The sequence below is a fragment of the Gorilla gorilla genome, chromosome 5 (genome assembly GCF_029281585.2).
Source record: "Gorilla gorilla gorilla isolate KB3781 chromosome 5, NHGRI_mGorGor1-v2.1_pri, whole genome shotgun sequence".
In the NCBI taxonomy this organism is placed as follows: Eukaryota; Metazoa; Chordata; class Mammalia; order Primates; family Hominidae; genus Gorilla; species Gorilla gorilla.
In genome coordinates, this window is record NC_073229.2 from 173,645,541 (window position 1) to 173,662,522 (window position 16,982).

The window sequence follows — 16,982 nt, forward strand, 5'->3', positions numbered from 1 at the left end:
TAGGAGGCAGTGTTCAGTGGTGAGAGACAGGAAGGGAACCTGGACCCTGGCAGAGCTCTCAGTCGCCCTGGGAGCCCGCTCCCCAGCACACAGACAGGAATGCGCACACCAAAGGCATCCACTCATCTGCACGTTCCTTCACAGACTCAGCGCAATTCCTGAATATCTACTACAAGGCTCTGCACTGCGTGCTAAGAAAAGACATCACCCCTGCTTCTTGGAGCTCTTTTTTTTTTATTTAAGAAATGGAGTCTCATTCTGTTACCCAGGCTGGAGTGCAATGGTACAATCATGGCTCACAGTAGCCTCGACCTCTCAGGCTCAAGCAGTCCTCCCACCTCAGCCTCCCAAGTCGCTGGGACTACAGGTATGCACTGCCACACCTGGCTAATTTTAAAAATTTGTTGTAGAGATGAGGTCTGGCTATGTTGCCCAGGCCGGTCTTGAACTCCTGGCCCCAGGTGATCCTCCCATGTTGGCCTCCCAAAGTGCTGAGATTACAGGCATGAGCCACTGCGCCTGGCCTTGGAGCTCATTTTTAAGATCTGTAGAGGGTTCTGTCTGCCAGGGCACTTTGCACGTTTTGCCTCATTTAATCATTACAACAAGCCCTTGAGGAAGTGACCTTGTCCCCATTTTACCCTTGAGGAAACTGAAGCAAAACAATGTGTCCAACTCTCTGATCTAGGGGCAGCCCTCAAAGCCTGACCCCTTAGGCTGCAAAACTCTTCCTCCCTAGTCTCCCAAAGACCATTGATTCCCCCCAACTCCATCTATACCTCAGGATCCAGATGGCAGTTCTTTTGGAGTAATAGTAACCCACAGTTGAAATGCTAATGCTTAGAAAAGGCACCTCATGCCCTTATTAACCAACACTGTGAACCAGCTCATCAGGCAGCAAGCCGAGGGCCAGGCCCTGGGAAAAGGAGACAGGAGCTGGGAGTTTTGTTTTTGTTTTTTGTTTGTTTTTGAGACGGAGTTTTGTTCTTGTTGCCCAGACTGGAGTGCAATGGCGCAATCTCAGCTCACCACAACCTCCACCTCCCAGGTTCAAGCGATTCTCCTGCCTCAGCCTCCCGAGTAGCTGGGATTACAGGCATGTACCACCACACCCGGCTAATTTTGTATTTTTAGTAGAGATGGGGTTTCTCCATGTTGGTCAGGCTGGTCTCAAACTCCTGACCTCAGGTGATCGCCTGCCTTCGCCTCCCAAAGTGCTAGGATTACAGGCATAAGCCACTGCACCCCACCAGAGATGGGAGTTTTGAATAACCGAAGGTACAAAGAGGAAGTGGGTTGGCACCCAAGGCAAATTTTGCCTGCCTGACAACTGTGCCTGGGGTAGCTGCAATCAGAGTGCCAGTCAGTTTCAGTAACTAGACAATCCAATTGTACACCACTGCATCTTTGACTATTGCCAAGTAGTTCCTGCAGAGGCTAGGGGCTCCCAAAGCAGTCACATATGGAGGAAGGTTGTGGCTATGGGCAGGAGGAAAGAGAGGAGCAATGGTTCCTCAGGGGTCTGAGATGTGAAGGGAAGCTGCTCTTGCCACTCTGTTTCTTACTGGGGGTTCAATTGCAAACACTCTGACCCTTCTCACCAGGAGATCTCTCCCCAGCTCAAGGCAGGGGAAAGAGACCGTGAACAGGGGCTGATCTGGGAGCTTTCACCTTACAAGAAATGGGTGCAGACAGGCAGGAGCCCAAGGCTAACGTCAGACAGAACAGAGTCAGGGTCTCAGAAGCAGGTCTCACCCCCAGCCCGGTCATAAACCCCCACCATTCTCTTTCTTGCCTGCTGGGAACCCACTGAGAGGGGCATGATGAAAACTGAGAGGTATGATTTCAAGCCTGATCTCTCTCTTCCTTGAAGATCCCTTACTCCAGCACAAACCAGAGCCTGCAGAGTGTCCTGAGAGTGTAAAAATGTAAACAACAGCCAAAGCAAAAAGCCCTGTGCACTCCAAAATGAGGACACATTTACATGAAACCCTACTCTGGGGCAGTAAGAGGATGTGAAATTATCAGGTGCTTTCCCCCCAAGGTTGTACTTTGAATCCCGCCTTTTCTAGATTTGCCTACAGAATGTAAAACAGGCTGGGCACTTGTGAGTCTGCCCGCCCCAGGCAAGAAAATGCTGCAACTCGGCCGGGCGCGGTGGCTCAAGCCTGTAATCCCAGCACTTTGGGAGGCTGAGGCGGGTGGAACACTAGGTCAGGAGATCGAGACCATCCTGGCTAACACGGTGAAACTCCATCTGTATTAAAAGTACAAAAAAATTAGCTGGACGTGGTGGCGGGCGCCTGTAGTCCCAGCTACTTGGGAGGCTGAGGCAGGAGAATGGTGTGAACCTGGGAGGCAGAGCTTGCAGTGAGCCGAGGTGGCGCCACTGCACTCCAGCCTGGGCGACAGAGCGAGACTCCGTCTCAAAAAAAAAAGAAAATGCTGCAACTGTTGGCTTGTGAGAATTCATGCTCTTCCCACACACCATGATGCCATTTTGAACACGCTTTCAATGAAAGCTGCCTTCTTTTTAAAAAGTTGCTGGACATTATTCTCAAAGCCAGGTATCTATGGACTCAGGTATTCAGCTGAATGACCCGAGCTGATGTCCCTCTCTTTCTCACGGAAACACACACACAGCCCTACCTTTAAGGTATGGAGACTGCACTGAGAAATCAGTCTTTGGGCTGCTAGTCCATGAGAGCTACTATTTGAGGCACTTGTGGCACCCTGAGGGCATCCTGGGCACCAGCCCTGCAGAGGGTCCCTGTGAAGGGAGTGGAGCCTCACACCTGCCTGCAGCTGACAAGTCCAGGGCTTGTCAACTGCAGCCAGAGCACACCTCTGGGTCAGGGTCTCCTACCCTGTGGTCCTTTCCTAGGCCAGGGGGAGAGCAGAAGGAATGGTAATGTCTGGGGGGAACACCGGGCATTGAAGAGAGCACTGAATCCAGAGCTGGCTCTTCTTGCTCTGTGACCTCAGGCAAGTTACTTAATCTCTCTGAACCTCTAAAGAAGAGAAATTCCTTTACGAGAAAAATGTATTGACCAGGCGCGGTGGCTCACACCTATAATCCCAGCACTTTGGAGGCTGAGGTGGGTGATCACTTGAGGTCAGGAGTTCAAGACCAGCCTGGCCAACATGGTGAAACCCAGTCTCTACTAAAAATACAAAAAATTAGCCAGGCATGGTGGCACACACCTGTAGTCCCAGCTACTCGGGAGGCTGAGTCAGGAGAATTGCTTGAACCCAGGAGGTAGAGGTTGCAGCGAGCCAAGATCTCACCACTTCACTCCAGCCTGGGCAACACAGTGAGACTGTCTCAAAACAAACAAACAAAAAACTACAAAAATTAGCCAGGTGTAGTGGCAGGCACCCGTAATCCCAGCTACTCAGGAGACTGAGACAGGAGAATCGATTGAACCCAGGAAGTGGAGGTTGCAGAGAGCCGAGATTGGACCACTGCACTCTAGCCTGGCAAAAGAGCAAGACTCCGTCTGAAGAAAAAAATAAATAAAAATAAAATGTATGTATTTAATATCAAGCATATGTAAAATAACCACCTTGAATCCTCACCCGTTAGAGATGAAAAGGCCTTTTAAGGTTTAGTCCAACATCCTAATTGTGTAAATAGGACTCAAGCCAGGTGACCTACCTGAGGTCACACAGCTGGATGGCTGAAAAGGGACAGCTGTACAGTCCAATCTATAGCCACTTGCCACACCTGGCTATTCACATTTAAGTTAAAATTAATTTAAAAAATAAAATGTAGAAGCCAGTTCCTTGGTTGCACTGGCCACATTTCAAGTGCTCGAACGCCACACGTGGCAAGTGGCTCTGTGGGGACAGGGCAGGGGTGGGCCTTGCCCTCACTGCAGGGAGTTGTGTTGGGCAGCCCTGGCCTAGCGGTCCCGTACTTCTGACTTCCCTGGTTTCCTTTATGGGGTACAGCAAGAGGTCCAGCAAAACTGGGGGCAGCCACAGGTCTGTTTACCAGGTCCCCATCTTCCACTCTCCCCACATCATCACTTGGAGTTCTCATTACGTTGACCCACCTCTTACAAAATGAGGAATGATGCCAGTAGTCCTGCTTAGGAGAGCCCATTTCTGTAAAAAGCATTGGGCCAGTGGCCCACTCTGTCAACCTCCAGAGAGCAGCAGCCAGGCCTTCTGGGTTCAGCCAAGCACGACCAATGGCATTGGGCTAAACATTCTAAAGCACTGGGGAAAGAAGCCCACGGAAACTTCTACCTATTGTGTCATGGCTAGGAAGCACAGGTGGGGGTCAGGGTCTGATTCAAGCCAGTGTTGACCATAGTCAAGCCTGTCAAGTCCTTTCCTGTGTAACTGAGAGGGTCAGAACAAGAACTGATGGCCCATTCTCACATTCTCTGTGCTAACAGGGGGTACATGGCCTAGTGCCTCCTGAAAGGCAGAGGAAAAATAAATCCCTGGCCAGAAAGCATAGAATTATCTGTAATGTCTCATTCTATGTCAGTGGGTTATCATATTTTGGGGGATGACAGACCCTTTAGGTGTCTATTGAAAGCTATGACTCTTTCCCCCAGAGAAACACATATATGTACACAGACATGCCACATCGTGTATATCATTTCAGGCCATTGCTGGCTTTGAAGATAGAAGGGGCCATGAGCTGAGGAACGCAGTCTCTAGAAGCTGGAAAAAATAAAAAAGACTCTTCTCTAGAACTTCCAGAAGGACACTTCCAGGGGACAGAGCCACAGCCAGGAACAGGCACACTGAAGAACATTCCTGCCAACAGGAGCCACACTTCTCATCCGCTCAAGGTGGAAAGAACAGGTGTCCCACTCGGTCTTTAAGCCCCTCCCCACCACCGCAAGGCCAGACAGTGCACGAAGCAGTACTGCCTTCAAAAACAGAAAATGGCAATGTCTGCAATACTACAAAACCTCAGTGAAAGGGAATTTTCAGAAACCATGTTTCTGAGGTTAACTGAATTTTGAGGTCAACAGATAACAATGAGACACCACTTTGGGTTTCAATCACCCATTGCCTGTGAAGGGTCAGCACCCACTTGAACCTTTCACAACTAAGGATATGGCAGACCCGGAGGGACATGAGTCCTGTTAAAAGTCCCATTGGAGGACACAACAGATGTCACTGCAGAAGGGGCAGAGGATGGGGTGGAACCTCACACTCCACTCTCCCCAGAGCTTGCCTTTAAAAGGAACAAATTAAGTCCTGTGATCAGGTGGCGGTTGTGCTATTTGTCTCTTTTCCCTAACTACTGGGATCCAGGGCAGAGGGAGGGGATGTGTGTGTGTGTCCATATATGACACACACAGAGCATAGGTACATGTGTTCTGGTTAACTCAGGTGTTTTGGAGGTAGCCAGTGTGTGAGAACATTTATGCTCTGACACATTCTTCGTAGTGAGTCTGAGTAAGGGTTTCGATGTATAACCCGCACAGATTGAACAAGAGAAAATTAATCTGATTGCAATCATGAGAGGTGGGGGGCAGAGGTGGGGGATCAATGGATGTACCCACGACACATTATGGTCATGTGCAAACAGAGGATGTGGCTTAAGTTTGACTCCAAGCAGCAACAGAGACTCCCATTAAAACAAAACCCTCCACCACTATCCTATTATAACAATTTCTAAAACATGCCCCTGAAATAGTCTTTTTACCCTACAGCCACTCTGCTATTTTGATTTGGAATCACAGAACTCATACAACCTTAGGGCTGGGAAGGTCTTTGATTTAAGCATTCAAAGCCTTCCTTCTATGGAAGCCCAGGGAAAGAGGTTCCTTGCTCAGATCATATAGAGGCCAGGCCCCTCTCACAACCCCTTCTAGTCTTTCTAGGACCCTCAGAACCTACTGGATTCTTAAAAATCCTTTTAGCTTCCCAGAGATCTTAAATTGAGCAGAATTTCATAGGTTTACCTATCTGGTGCCTATACATGACATGGGTGACAATGTGACAGAGACCCCATGGGCCAGCCCCTAAGTCCCAGGAGAAAGAGAGGGCTCCATCACCTGCTGATGGCATCAATGCCAGGGAGACTTAGCTGGTTAAAAGTGAAAAAAAAAAAAAAAAACTCTCAGTATACACCGCAAAAAGTGCAGGGACAGCCCCTGAGGCTGGACCATCTGGGCTGAACCATTGCAAACCTCGGTCCTGCAACACCAAATCCAAAGTGAGCCCAAATCCCCAGGGGAAACTCTCGGAGGCTCTGTTGACACATTCGGTGCCGCGGAGAACTGCTTTTCTGGATTCCCACCCATGGTGGGAGTAACTCAGCTTTTGAAAAGGGAAGCACATATATTTACAGCTGGGAGTGAACCGTTTCCTATGGCTCTGCCCTTTGCACGGTTGTAATAAAGCCAAGCGGTAGAATAATCCACTTGTTTGGGCAACGCCCCACTTCGCCCAGCAGGGTGCTGGGGGAGGCTGCAGAGATTCCATCACAGAGGAGCTTAGCCAAGACAGGCAGATAACAACTCGGGCGTGAGGCTGGCATTCCCAAAACCCACAAAGATGCCAACACACAAATGTTCACACAGCCGCATCTGCAGCTCAGGGGGCCACCAACAAATCTCTCAAACTTAAGGGAGCCGCAACACCACCTCCTCAGCAACCCCAGCAGAGGGCTTCCAGCGCACTTCAAAGCACACCTTCCCCTCTGATGCTCATAACCTTGAGAGAGTAGAAGAGATATTTGTGGGCCTCTTTCACAGAAGAGGAAATGAGTCCTGCAGCTTTTCCAGAGTCTAGCAGCCAGTTAGGGACAGACTCCCAACAAGAAGCCACATCTGCCAACACTTGACCCAGGGCGCCTCCCTCATTACCACACCTTCCCCAAAAGAAGGCTCTTCCTCTGGGTTGTGATAATAACAGCTACACTTGTTGAACACTTACTCTGTGTCAGGCACTATCCTAGGCATTTTGTGCACAAAAACCCTCTACGGACATTTTATCCCAACCGTACAGATGGGGAAAATGAGGCTCAGAGGGGTTAAGTGACTTGCTTAATGCCACACAGCTACTAAAAGATGGTACAGGGATTCAAAGCCTGATCCGTTGGCCCCAAAGCTCTTTGGACCAAACCACAAGGAAGAGGGACAGTTCTCAGGGCTCCTGCGAACAGGGGCCTCCCCAGCCCCAGCTACAGGATGAAGGGAAGCTACCTCATCGCCACGTTGCTGCCATCAATCACTATGGGTCGCAGAGAACTGGCCAGGGTTCCGAAGTCCTCTTCCAGGGCTGTCCCCGGGCCACGCTGGGCAGAGTCCGGGACCCCACAGGAGCCCCGAGGCACTAGCCTGGGTGCAGCCGGGTGCTCCAGGGCCCCCGGGCGGCTGCCCGTGCGGATAAGCTCCTGCAGCACGTCGTTGACCAGGGCGCCCTCGCCCAGCTTGCCCAGCACCCGGAGCACATCCTCCCGGTCGTAGCCCAGCTTCTGGAAGAATTCCATCTTGCTGGGGTGCTCCATGCTGTGCCCAGCGGCCACTGGCGCAGGTCCTGCCCCAGGCTTCCTCCTCTCAGAGCCCTGCAGGCATGAGCTAAAGAGAAAAAAAACGCATCCATCAGGTGTTTCCTGGGCAGACTGGGGCAAGGGCAAGGTGTGCCTGCGCTGGCTCCCTCCCGGCCTAGCTGTCAGGAAATCAGGTGGAGCCCAGTCCCACTGGGGACTTTCAGTTGCTCAGTGTGGCTGCGGAGCTGCAGAAGCAATCACGCTGCTTTCACAGTGAGCTCACTGAGGCCTTCACCCCACACTGCCCGGCAGGGCACACACCCGACCGCGCACCAGGGCTGCAGGGGCTGAGCATGCACCTAGCACTCGGGACAGGCCAAACACAGGTTTCTTGTTTCTCAGACTCTGTGGGGCGCTGAATAGTGACCTCCCAAATTCCCATGGTAAATTCCTCACCCCAGTACCTCAGAGTGTGACTATATTTAGAGCTATGACCTCTAAAAGGAGGTCACTAATCCAATATGACTGGTGTCCTTATAAGAAGAGGAAATTTGAACACATAACACACAGAGGGACCACCATGTGAAGACTCAGGGAGAAGGGAGAAAGGAACCCTGCAGGCACCTTGACCTTGAACTTCCAGCCTCCAGAACTGTGAGACGATGAATTTCCCTTAACGCCCCAGTCTGTGGTGCTTTGCTCTGGGGCACCCAGCTCTTGGGACAGGCCAAACACAGGTTTCAAGCAGACTAACACAGGCCCCTGGCTTACCCAGGTCCAAATGCCCCCAGGTGAATTCTACTCCCAGAAAGGCAGTGCTCCCACCCAAATTCTGCTTGCTGCCCTGCACAGCTTTCCCTAATGATTAACTCAGACCACACTGAACCTCTGCAATAGAAGGGCCTGCCCCGGCTGGGCATGGTGGCTCACGCCTGTAATCCCAGCACTCTGGGAGGCTGAGGCAGGCAGATCAAGAGGTCAGGAGATAGAGACCAGCCTGGCCAACATGGTGAAACCCCGTCTCTACTAAAAATACAAAAATTAGCCAGGCATGGTGGCGCACGCCTGTAATCCCAGCTACTTTGGAGGCTGAGGCAGGAGAATCTCTTGAACCTGGGAAGCGGAGGTTGTGGTGAGCCGACATTGCACCATTGCACTCCAGCCTGGGCAACAAGAGTGAAACTCCGTCTCAAAGAAAAAAAAGGGGCCTGCCCCAAATTTCATCCATCCCAGCCAGGCATTACAGCCTGACCTACACTGGGGGTTGGGGGGTGGCCTGGGAAGGGGGCTGCGTCCTGATAGATGGTTTCTAAAGGAAGATGACGAAACCAACAGGAACACTCTAGACAGCCTGGGTCCCTCTCTCTTTTCTACCCACAAAGACCGATATATTTCAAAAAAAATTTTTTTTAAATACAGAAATAATCATGAAAACATATTTATTGCAAGCGAAAACTCCAAGCAATGTAGAAGCATAAAGAATAAAAAGACATGATGTTTCTCCTGCACACCCCAAACCCACTTGCTTCCCCTACTGTTTTTCTGCACCCCTCTAGTGATTTCTCTGTACATTTACTTGCATGTCTAATAGATAAACACAAATATTGTTTTAGAGTTGTTTTGGTTTAGTTTTACACAAATGGTGTCATATTATACTTATTGCTCAGCAACTTGCTTTTCTTATTAAAAATGCATTTTGGGGGCCGGGCGCAGTGGCTTATGCCCGTAATTCCAGCACTTTGGGAGGCCGAGGTGGGTGGATCACAAGGTCAGGAATTCGAGACCGGCCTGGCCAACATGGTGAAACCCTGTCTCTACTAAAAACACAAAAATTAGCCAGGCATGTGGCATGCACCTGTAATCTCAGCTACTTGGGAGGCTGAGGCAGGAGAATCGCTGGAACCTGGGAGGCAGAGGCTGCAGTGAGCCAAGATCGTGCTACTGCACTCCAGCCTGGGCAACAGAGTGAGACTCCATCTCTCAAAAAAAAAAAAAAAAATGCATTTTTGGCTGGGCGTGGTGGCTCATGTCTGTAATCCCAATACCCTGGGGGGCCGAAGCAGGTGGATCGCTTTAGCCTAGGAATTTGAGACCAACCACAGCAACATGGCAAAACCCTGACTCTACAAAAAATACAAAAATGAGCGGGGCATGGTGGCGCTGGCCTGTAGTCCCAGCTACTTAGGAGGCTGAGACGGGAAAATCACTTGAGCCCAGGAGTTTGAGGCTGCAGTGAGCCGAGATCATACCACTACACTTCAGTCCAGATGACAGAGCAAGACCCTGTCTAAAAAAATAGAATAGAATAGAATAGAATAAAAATGCAGTTTGGAAATCTTTCTATGCTAGTTTACCTGTTCTACTGCTCACTGTATCCCCAGCACTTAGGACAGTGACTCACACAGCTGAATCTCAACGTACATGTGTTGATTGGTGAATGAATGAATGAATGAATGAATGAGTGAATATGTTCTTCAGTGTTTAACCATATGTCATAGGATGAAAGTTTGTTTTCCATTTTTCGCTGTTACAAATCAGGCTCAGTGAACATTCCGGCACATCCACCTTTCTCCCTCATCCTCATCTCAGTATCACAGGCTCCTGACCTTCAGTCCCTCTTCTCCTGTTTGACTTCGTTGTGTCAATCACGTCTCTCAGCCAGGTTCCCACTTTGGCCTGTCATTCTCTGCAGGCCTGTCCCAGGAGTTCAGGAGTCAGAGCAGGTCTAACAATGGCAGGGTCTGGCAGGTGAAGGGCATTTCACAGCCAGCCCCCTGGACAGAGAGGCCTCTGCCACGGCGTCCACCTGCTCACCTCCCACTCCACCTCAGCCCACTGATGGCAGGCACCACGTGAAACAATGAAACTGACCCCAGGGGCACCAGCCCCTTCTAACTGCCAAATCCAACAACACTTTCACAGTCCTTGCCTCATGCCACCTCTCTGCCGCTTTTGAAACTGGGAACCACTCCTTGACTTGTTATTTTAAATTAAAAAATTGTGGACTGCCCTTTCTTGAAACTATCTGTTCCCTTAGGCTGTATAACTTGGCCTGATTCTTCTCCTCAATTGGTCCAGCTCTTTCCCCTCTCCTTCAGTGTTGGGGTGCCACCCAGACCCTCCATCAGCACCTATATTCCGATGGGCCCCACAGCTGCATGTCTTGCTCACACCTCCCACTGAGCACCAGGCACCGTTATAATCTGTGAGATAAACACTGTGCTTGCTACTTAAGTGCTATGGGAACTCAGAATGCAGTCACACAACAGACATGTGCTAAGTGACTACTTCAGTGGTTCCCAAGGTGTGGTCTAGGGAAGCCTGGGGTACTCCAAGATTTTTTCAGGGCATCTTCAAGGTAAAAACTATTTTTAGGCCGGGCACGGGGCTTATGCCTGTAATCACAGCACTTTGGGAGGCTGAGGCGGGCGGATCACGAGGTCAGGAGTTCGAGATCAGCCTGGCCAGTATAGAGAAACCCCCTCTCTACTAAAAATACGAAAATTAGCTGGCATGGTGGGGTGCACCTGTAGTCTCAGCTACTCAGGAGGCTGAGGCAGGAGAATTGCTTGAACCCAGGAGGCAGAGGTTGTGGTAAGCCGAGATCATGCCACAGCACTCCAGCCTGGGCAACAAAGCAAGACTCCATCTCAAAAAAAAAAACAAAAAACTATTTTTATAATAATGCTAAGATGTAATTTCTGTACTTTACTCTTATCCTCTCCTGAGTGTACAACAGAATATTCTAGAGTCTACATGTTGTGTGATACCGCAACAGCTTGAATGCAGAAGCAGGTATGAGAATCCAGCTGTCTTCTATTAACCCAGACGTTAAAGAGATTTGCAGAAATGTTAATTAGTGCCAGGCTTCTTACTAATTTTTTTTTGTTTTGGAAAATAAAGTTATTTTTCATGAAGATATGTCATTTATGTCAGTATAATTGGTTTATTATTACGTAGAAATAAATGAATTTTTTAAGTTCTTAGTTTTCATTTCTAATAAAGTACATATCCAGCGATAGATAGAATCCACATAAACAAAGCCTCTTTAAGAACCTTAATAATTTTTAAGAGTATAAGGGGGCTCTGAAACTAAAAAGTTAATTCTTAAATCTAGAGCTGTTCCAACAGGTATTTCCACATAGCTGACACCATGTAGGTGACCTATAGTCACACCCTCCTTCTCCCAGGGCCCCAGTACAGAACATCCAGTGTCTTTACTCCCTTAATCTGGCCCTCTCACATCTATCTCCTACTGTCCTCTGCCCCACCCACCCCTCAGTCCTGCCATCTTCACCCCATACCTGATGACTGTAACAGCCTCCATCTGGCTTGTAGCCAACATTGTATTTGTAAAATAAGTCGGATCATGTTCGCCACCTGCTTCGAAATCTCCTCATTGGTTACAAGAAATACACCAAATTCCTAGACAGGCTGCCGAGGTTGTCACAAAGCAGCCCTGACATTGACCACCTCACTGCCTGCCCCTGGCCCACCTGACCCCTTCTCTAGAGCCATGCTGAATGTTTCCCTGCTCCCTAGGCATTCCAGAATGTTCTCACACCAAGCACAGTGCCTTGTGCCTGTAATCCCAGCACTTTGGGAAGCTGAGGTGGGAAGATTGCCTGAGCCCAGGAGTTCAAGAATAGCCTGGACAATATAGTGAGATCCCATCTCTACAAAAAATGTTAAAAATTATCTGGGCATGGTGGCGTGTGCCTGAAATCCCAGCCACTCAGGAGGCTGAGACAAGAGGATTACTTGACCCCAGGAGGTTGAGGCTGCAGTGAGCTGTGATCACGCCACTGACCCAAGGCTGGGTGACAGAGCAAGAGCCTATCTCTTAAAAAATAAAACTAAATTTAAAAAACAAACAAAAAAACAGAATGTTCTCAGCACTGTGTTTCTGCGTTATGTTTTCCTCTCTACCTGGAAGTCTCTTTTTGTCTTGGAAGACATCAAGATTCAGCTCAGATGTTATTCAGAGCAGTCATCCCTGAGCCTACAGACAGAATGAGCAGCTTGGCCATCTCATCTACCACAGCACTTTGCTCACACCTGTCTTATAATACAGTGAATTATCATTCTTCTGTTTCTCAAGACACTGAATTACTCAGGTATCCTGACTTATTGCCTCAGAATCACCAGCACCAGATGATGCCTAGTATATCTGAGGAGTTTAATGGATTTGTTTTTTTAATTTTTAGAAACGGGATCTCACTATGTTGCCCAAGCTGGACTTGAACTCCTGGGCTCAAGTGATCCTCCCACCTTAGCCTACTAAGTAGCCAGGACCACAGGTGTATGCCACCATGCCCTAATAGATTTTTAAAACTGTCCAAAGCTAAAGTTATCTTCCCTCCTCAAATATCTTTTTCCTTGGGCCCCCAATCTTATTGAATGGCATCCCCCAGAGGCCCAAAGAAGAAATCTCGAAGTCCCCTTTCACTCCTCTCTTTTCCTTACCTCTACAACCCATTGGCCAATAATTCTACTTCCCGGACATTTTCCATAACCACCCTCCCCTTCACACTCACACCGCCACCACCCTAGCTCATTCACTCCCTTGTGTAATAAACATTTGCCACTCACTGACTCAACACCAGCACTGTGCTGCATCCCAGCTCTATGAAAACAAAATAAGACAATCCAATGTCAACTCATTCACAATCAATTCAAGAAAATAGACAAAAAACATTAACAATGAGCAGTAAACCACGAAGATAAGCACGTACTTTCAATTAGAAAAATGTGTTTTCAAATATGGTACATATACATCACAGAATACTATGCAGACATAAAAAACAAAATCATGCCCTTTGCAGCAGATGGAGCTGGAGGCCATTATCCTAAGTGAATTAATGCAGAAACAGAAAACCAAATAGCACATGTTCTCACTTATAAGTGGGAGTGAAACACGGGGTACATGTGGACACAAAGAAGAGAACAATAGATACCAGAACTGACTGGGCGCAGTGGCTCATGCCTGTAATCCCAGCACTTTGGGAAGCCGAGGCAGACCAGCCTGACCAACATGGAGAAACCCCGTCTCTACTAAAAACACAGAATTAGCCGGGCATGGTGGCGCATGCCTTTAATCCCAGCTACTCAGGAGACTGAGGCAGGAGAATCACTTGAAACCAGGAGGTGGAGGTTGCGGTGAGCCAAGATCGCGCCATTGCACTCCAGCCTGAGCAACAAGAGCGAAACTCTGTCTCAAAAAAAAAAAAAAAAAAACAGGTGAGGAAGGTCTTATCTTCCTTTGAGGGGCAGGGAAGGCCAAGGAACTGTTGAAGAGAACTGAACTGCACAGTGAAAGGAGACTGGCTCTTCCAAGTGCGAAGAAGGGCCATGTCACACTCCACACCATCATCACAGTCGGGCCCAACCCACCCTCCAGGCTCTTGGCCACCTGCCTCCAGCCCAGCCTCACCTCCTCCCTGACTGGTGACCAGTCCTTCTCTCTCAGGACGGTTGTCCCCTCAGCTGAGGTCCACCTGCAGCCCAGACTCCATAAAGGAAGAGGACACTCACCCAGCCTGACAGGCCAGCCTCTCACTGAGCCCAAAAGGCTTCCACTCAGGCTCTTCGCTCACCCCGAACATCTGCCTCATAGGCAAACCCCACTGCCACACCCCTCAGAAGCCTTCCCACCCCGACAGCCCCAGCCACCTCCATCCCTCCCCACGCAGGCACTGTGACATTTGTTTTAATTTGGAAGAAAAAGAAAGAAAGGAAGAGGGAGGAGATGTGGGAGAAAGAAAAGAGGGTGAGAACTAAGAGAGAGAAAGGACCAGAAGAAAGGAACAGGAGACAGGAACAGAAAAGTTCACCTTCCTGTGGCTCAGCTTTTTTTTTTTTTTTTTTAGAGACAGAGTCTTGCTCTGTCGCCCAGGCTGGAGTGAAATGGTGCAGCCTCGGCTCACTGCAACCTCCACCTCCTGATTATCAACCGATTCTCCTGCCTCAGCCTCCTGAGTAGCTGGGACTACAGGCACATGCCACCATGCCCAACTAATTTTTGTATTTTAGTAGAGACGGGGTTTCACTGGGTAGGTCAAACTGGTCTCGAACTCCTGACCTCAAATGATCTGCCCGCCTCAGCCTCCCAAAGTGCTGTGATTACAGACGTGAGCCATGCTCCCAGCCATGGCTCAGCCTTTGTATCCAAGGCCTTCCCGTTACCCCTGGTGGAAAGATGGGGTAGATACAAGTGTTCCCTTCCCGCGGGTGAGGAAACTGAGGCTTGGAAAGTAAAGGCTGCATGGCTAGTAAAATGGCAGAGATGATCGGCAGTGACAAAAATGATTTGTCGTTTTAAGATGTGTTCAGGACACAGGCAGCATCTTGTTAGCTGGGTCAGGTGACTTCTCTTCAGTCACCAAGGAACGGCTCTGAGGAAAGTCCAAGTTTCTTTTGTAACTTGCGCTCCATGTGACAGAAACATGAGCGTTTCCAAAATGAAAACACTGGGGGCTTTCGCCTGGAGGGGCGCAGGGACAGCCGCCCAGGGCCGAAGTAGGGGGCAGCTCCCCTAGGGGCCCTCGGGGCACAGCCCACAGCCCGTTTTCTGAGGAGACTGAAAGGGGCAAATGTGGCCAGGAGAGCTGTTTTCACACTAAACTGAAAGAATGCATCTACTTCAGAGGCTTTTTCTCCCTTGAGACTTTAAAATCAACTTGGTTCCTTTTTAAAACTTCTAAATACGGAAGAAGCGGAGACAGGAGTGGGGTGCTGCTCTTAGGAGCCCACTCGGCCCTGGAGCCGCAGCCTTCCCCCGGGACATGATGGTCTCTGAGCTGCAGCTCTGCCAGCCGTGTCTCGTTTCCTCCTTCCTATTTTGAAGACCTGAAAATCTGAACGACTTCATTTCAGTTTCCTTCCTCCGTCCTGACTGGAAGTCACACTCTGTCCAGATGATTAGCGACAACACTTAGAAAATCCTCCAAGTGGCCCGGCAAGGCCCTGGGAGGTCACAGGAGCAGCTTCCTGTTGTCAGAGCGGGCCGCTGGGGGTGGGTTCGGGGCGGCCTGGAAGAGCAGGGAGGAAGGGAGGGGGCCCCACGGCTGGAACAGATCAGATCTGTCCATTCTAGAATCAGCCAATCCAGGGGAGGGGTCCCGGGTTCTAGTTTGCAGCCTCTGACTAGAAGGGCCCTGAGGAAAAGAGAAACAAAGAGGAGAGAAGGAGTAGGGGGAGACGTGGCAGCTCCCACGGGTGCTTCCTTGTATATTATCACATCTGTGGGAACCTCAGTGTCCTGGGAGCCACCTCATTACTCCCAGTGCAGGGGAGGAAACTGAGGCAAAGAGCGGCTTTGGTGACATACCCAGGCCCCTACTGTAAATAAGGGAGACCAGACTCCCAAAGGTGGCTGGCCAGAAGGCACCGCCCAGGGCTGCTCAGGTACCACCCAAAGGCCAGCGGCCACCATGAGGTGCCATGGAGCAGACCACAGCCAGCCCAGCCCCAAGACCAGCACAGTCAACACCTCGCCCCTGCCCCCCAAGTCTGTTCCCGGGTCACCTCTGCCAGCTCCACAGAAATCCACGAAATTACAGCCTCCAGAACTCGGCCACCATGGTGAGGAGAAAGTTGTCTTGTCCTGAGCTTTTCCACAGAGGCCAAACAGAAAGTTTCTGGTTCAGCTCAGAGCTAGAGGCCCTCAGTGGAGCTGTCAGTTAGATTTTGAGGAAGTCACAGAGAGGCAAAGACGGTAGTTCATGGGACTAGTGTTTCTTGCCTGGCCTTTATTTTTTTTTTTAAGGGAATTTGTAAATTTTTTTAATTTTCTTTAAATTGTGGTAAATTATATGTAACATAAAATGTACCATTGCAACTATCTTAAGGGTACAGGTCAGTAGCATGGAGCACATTCAGACTGCTGTGCAACCGTCACCACCATCCAGCTCCAGATCTCTTTTCAGCCTGCAAAACTGAAACTCTCAGCTCATTAAACATAACTTCCCATTTCCCCAGTCCCTGGCACCCACCATTGTACGTTCTGTCTCAATAAATATGATGATTCTAGGCAGCTCTTAGGAGTGGAACTGTACAGTATTTGTCCTTTTGTCACCAGCTTATTTTGCTCAGCATTATATCTTCAATACAAACTCCCGGGCTCAAGCAATCCTCCTACCTCAGCCTCCCGAGCAGCTGGAACTACAGGCACACACTCCCATGGCTGGCAGGGTTTTTTTTATTTTTTGTAGAGATGGGGGTCTCACTAAGTTGCCCAGGCTGGTCTCAAACTCCTGGCCTCAAGGGATCCTCCCTCCCTGGCCCCACAAAGTGCTGGGATTACAGGTGTGAGCCACCACTCCCAGCCAATTTCTCTCGTTTTTAAGGCTAAATAACATTCCTTTGTATGTATACACCACGTCATGTTTATCTATTCACCCTTCAGCGGACACTTGGATTGCCTCTGCCTCTGGGCCTCTGTGAACGATGTTGCTGTGAACATAAGTGTGCTGGCCTGGCCTTTTGCTTTCTCAAACTTGTCCCCTGCTCTTCT

At 49.5% G+C, this 16,982-nt stretch overlaps 1 protein-coding gene across 2 annotated transcripts in view; it reads right to left on the minus strand.

The window, feature by feature from the left end:
- ZC3H12D (zinc finger CCCH-type containing 12D) overlaps positions 1-16,982 on the minus strand; it is a 38,199-nt gene that overhangs the window by 20,239 nt on the left and 978 nt on the right. Inside the window, exons 1-2 of one of the 2 annotated variants that reach the window (XM_055390819.2) lie at positions 15,995-16,083; positions 7,182-7,556 (exon numbers count right to left, since the gene is read on the minus strand). In XM_055390819.2, the coding sequence (XP_055246794.1) occupies positions 7,182-7,486 (305 nt within the window). In that variant the 5' untranslated portion in view covers positions 7,487-7,556; positions 15,995-16,083. Of the gene's footprint in view, positions 1-7,181; positions 7,557-15,994; positions 16,084-16,982 lie in introns of those variants that run through there. The other variant, XM_004044812.5, reaches the window with a different exon arrangement.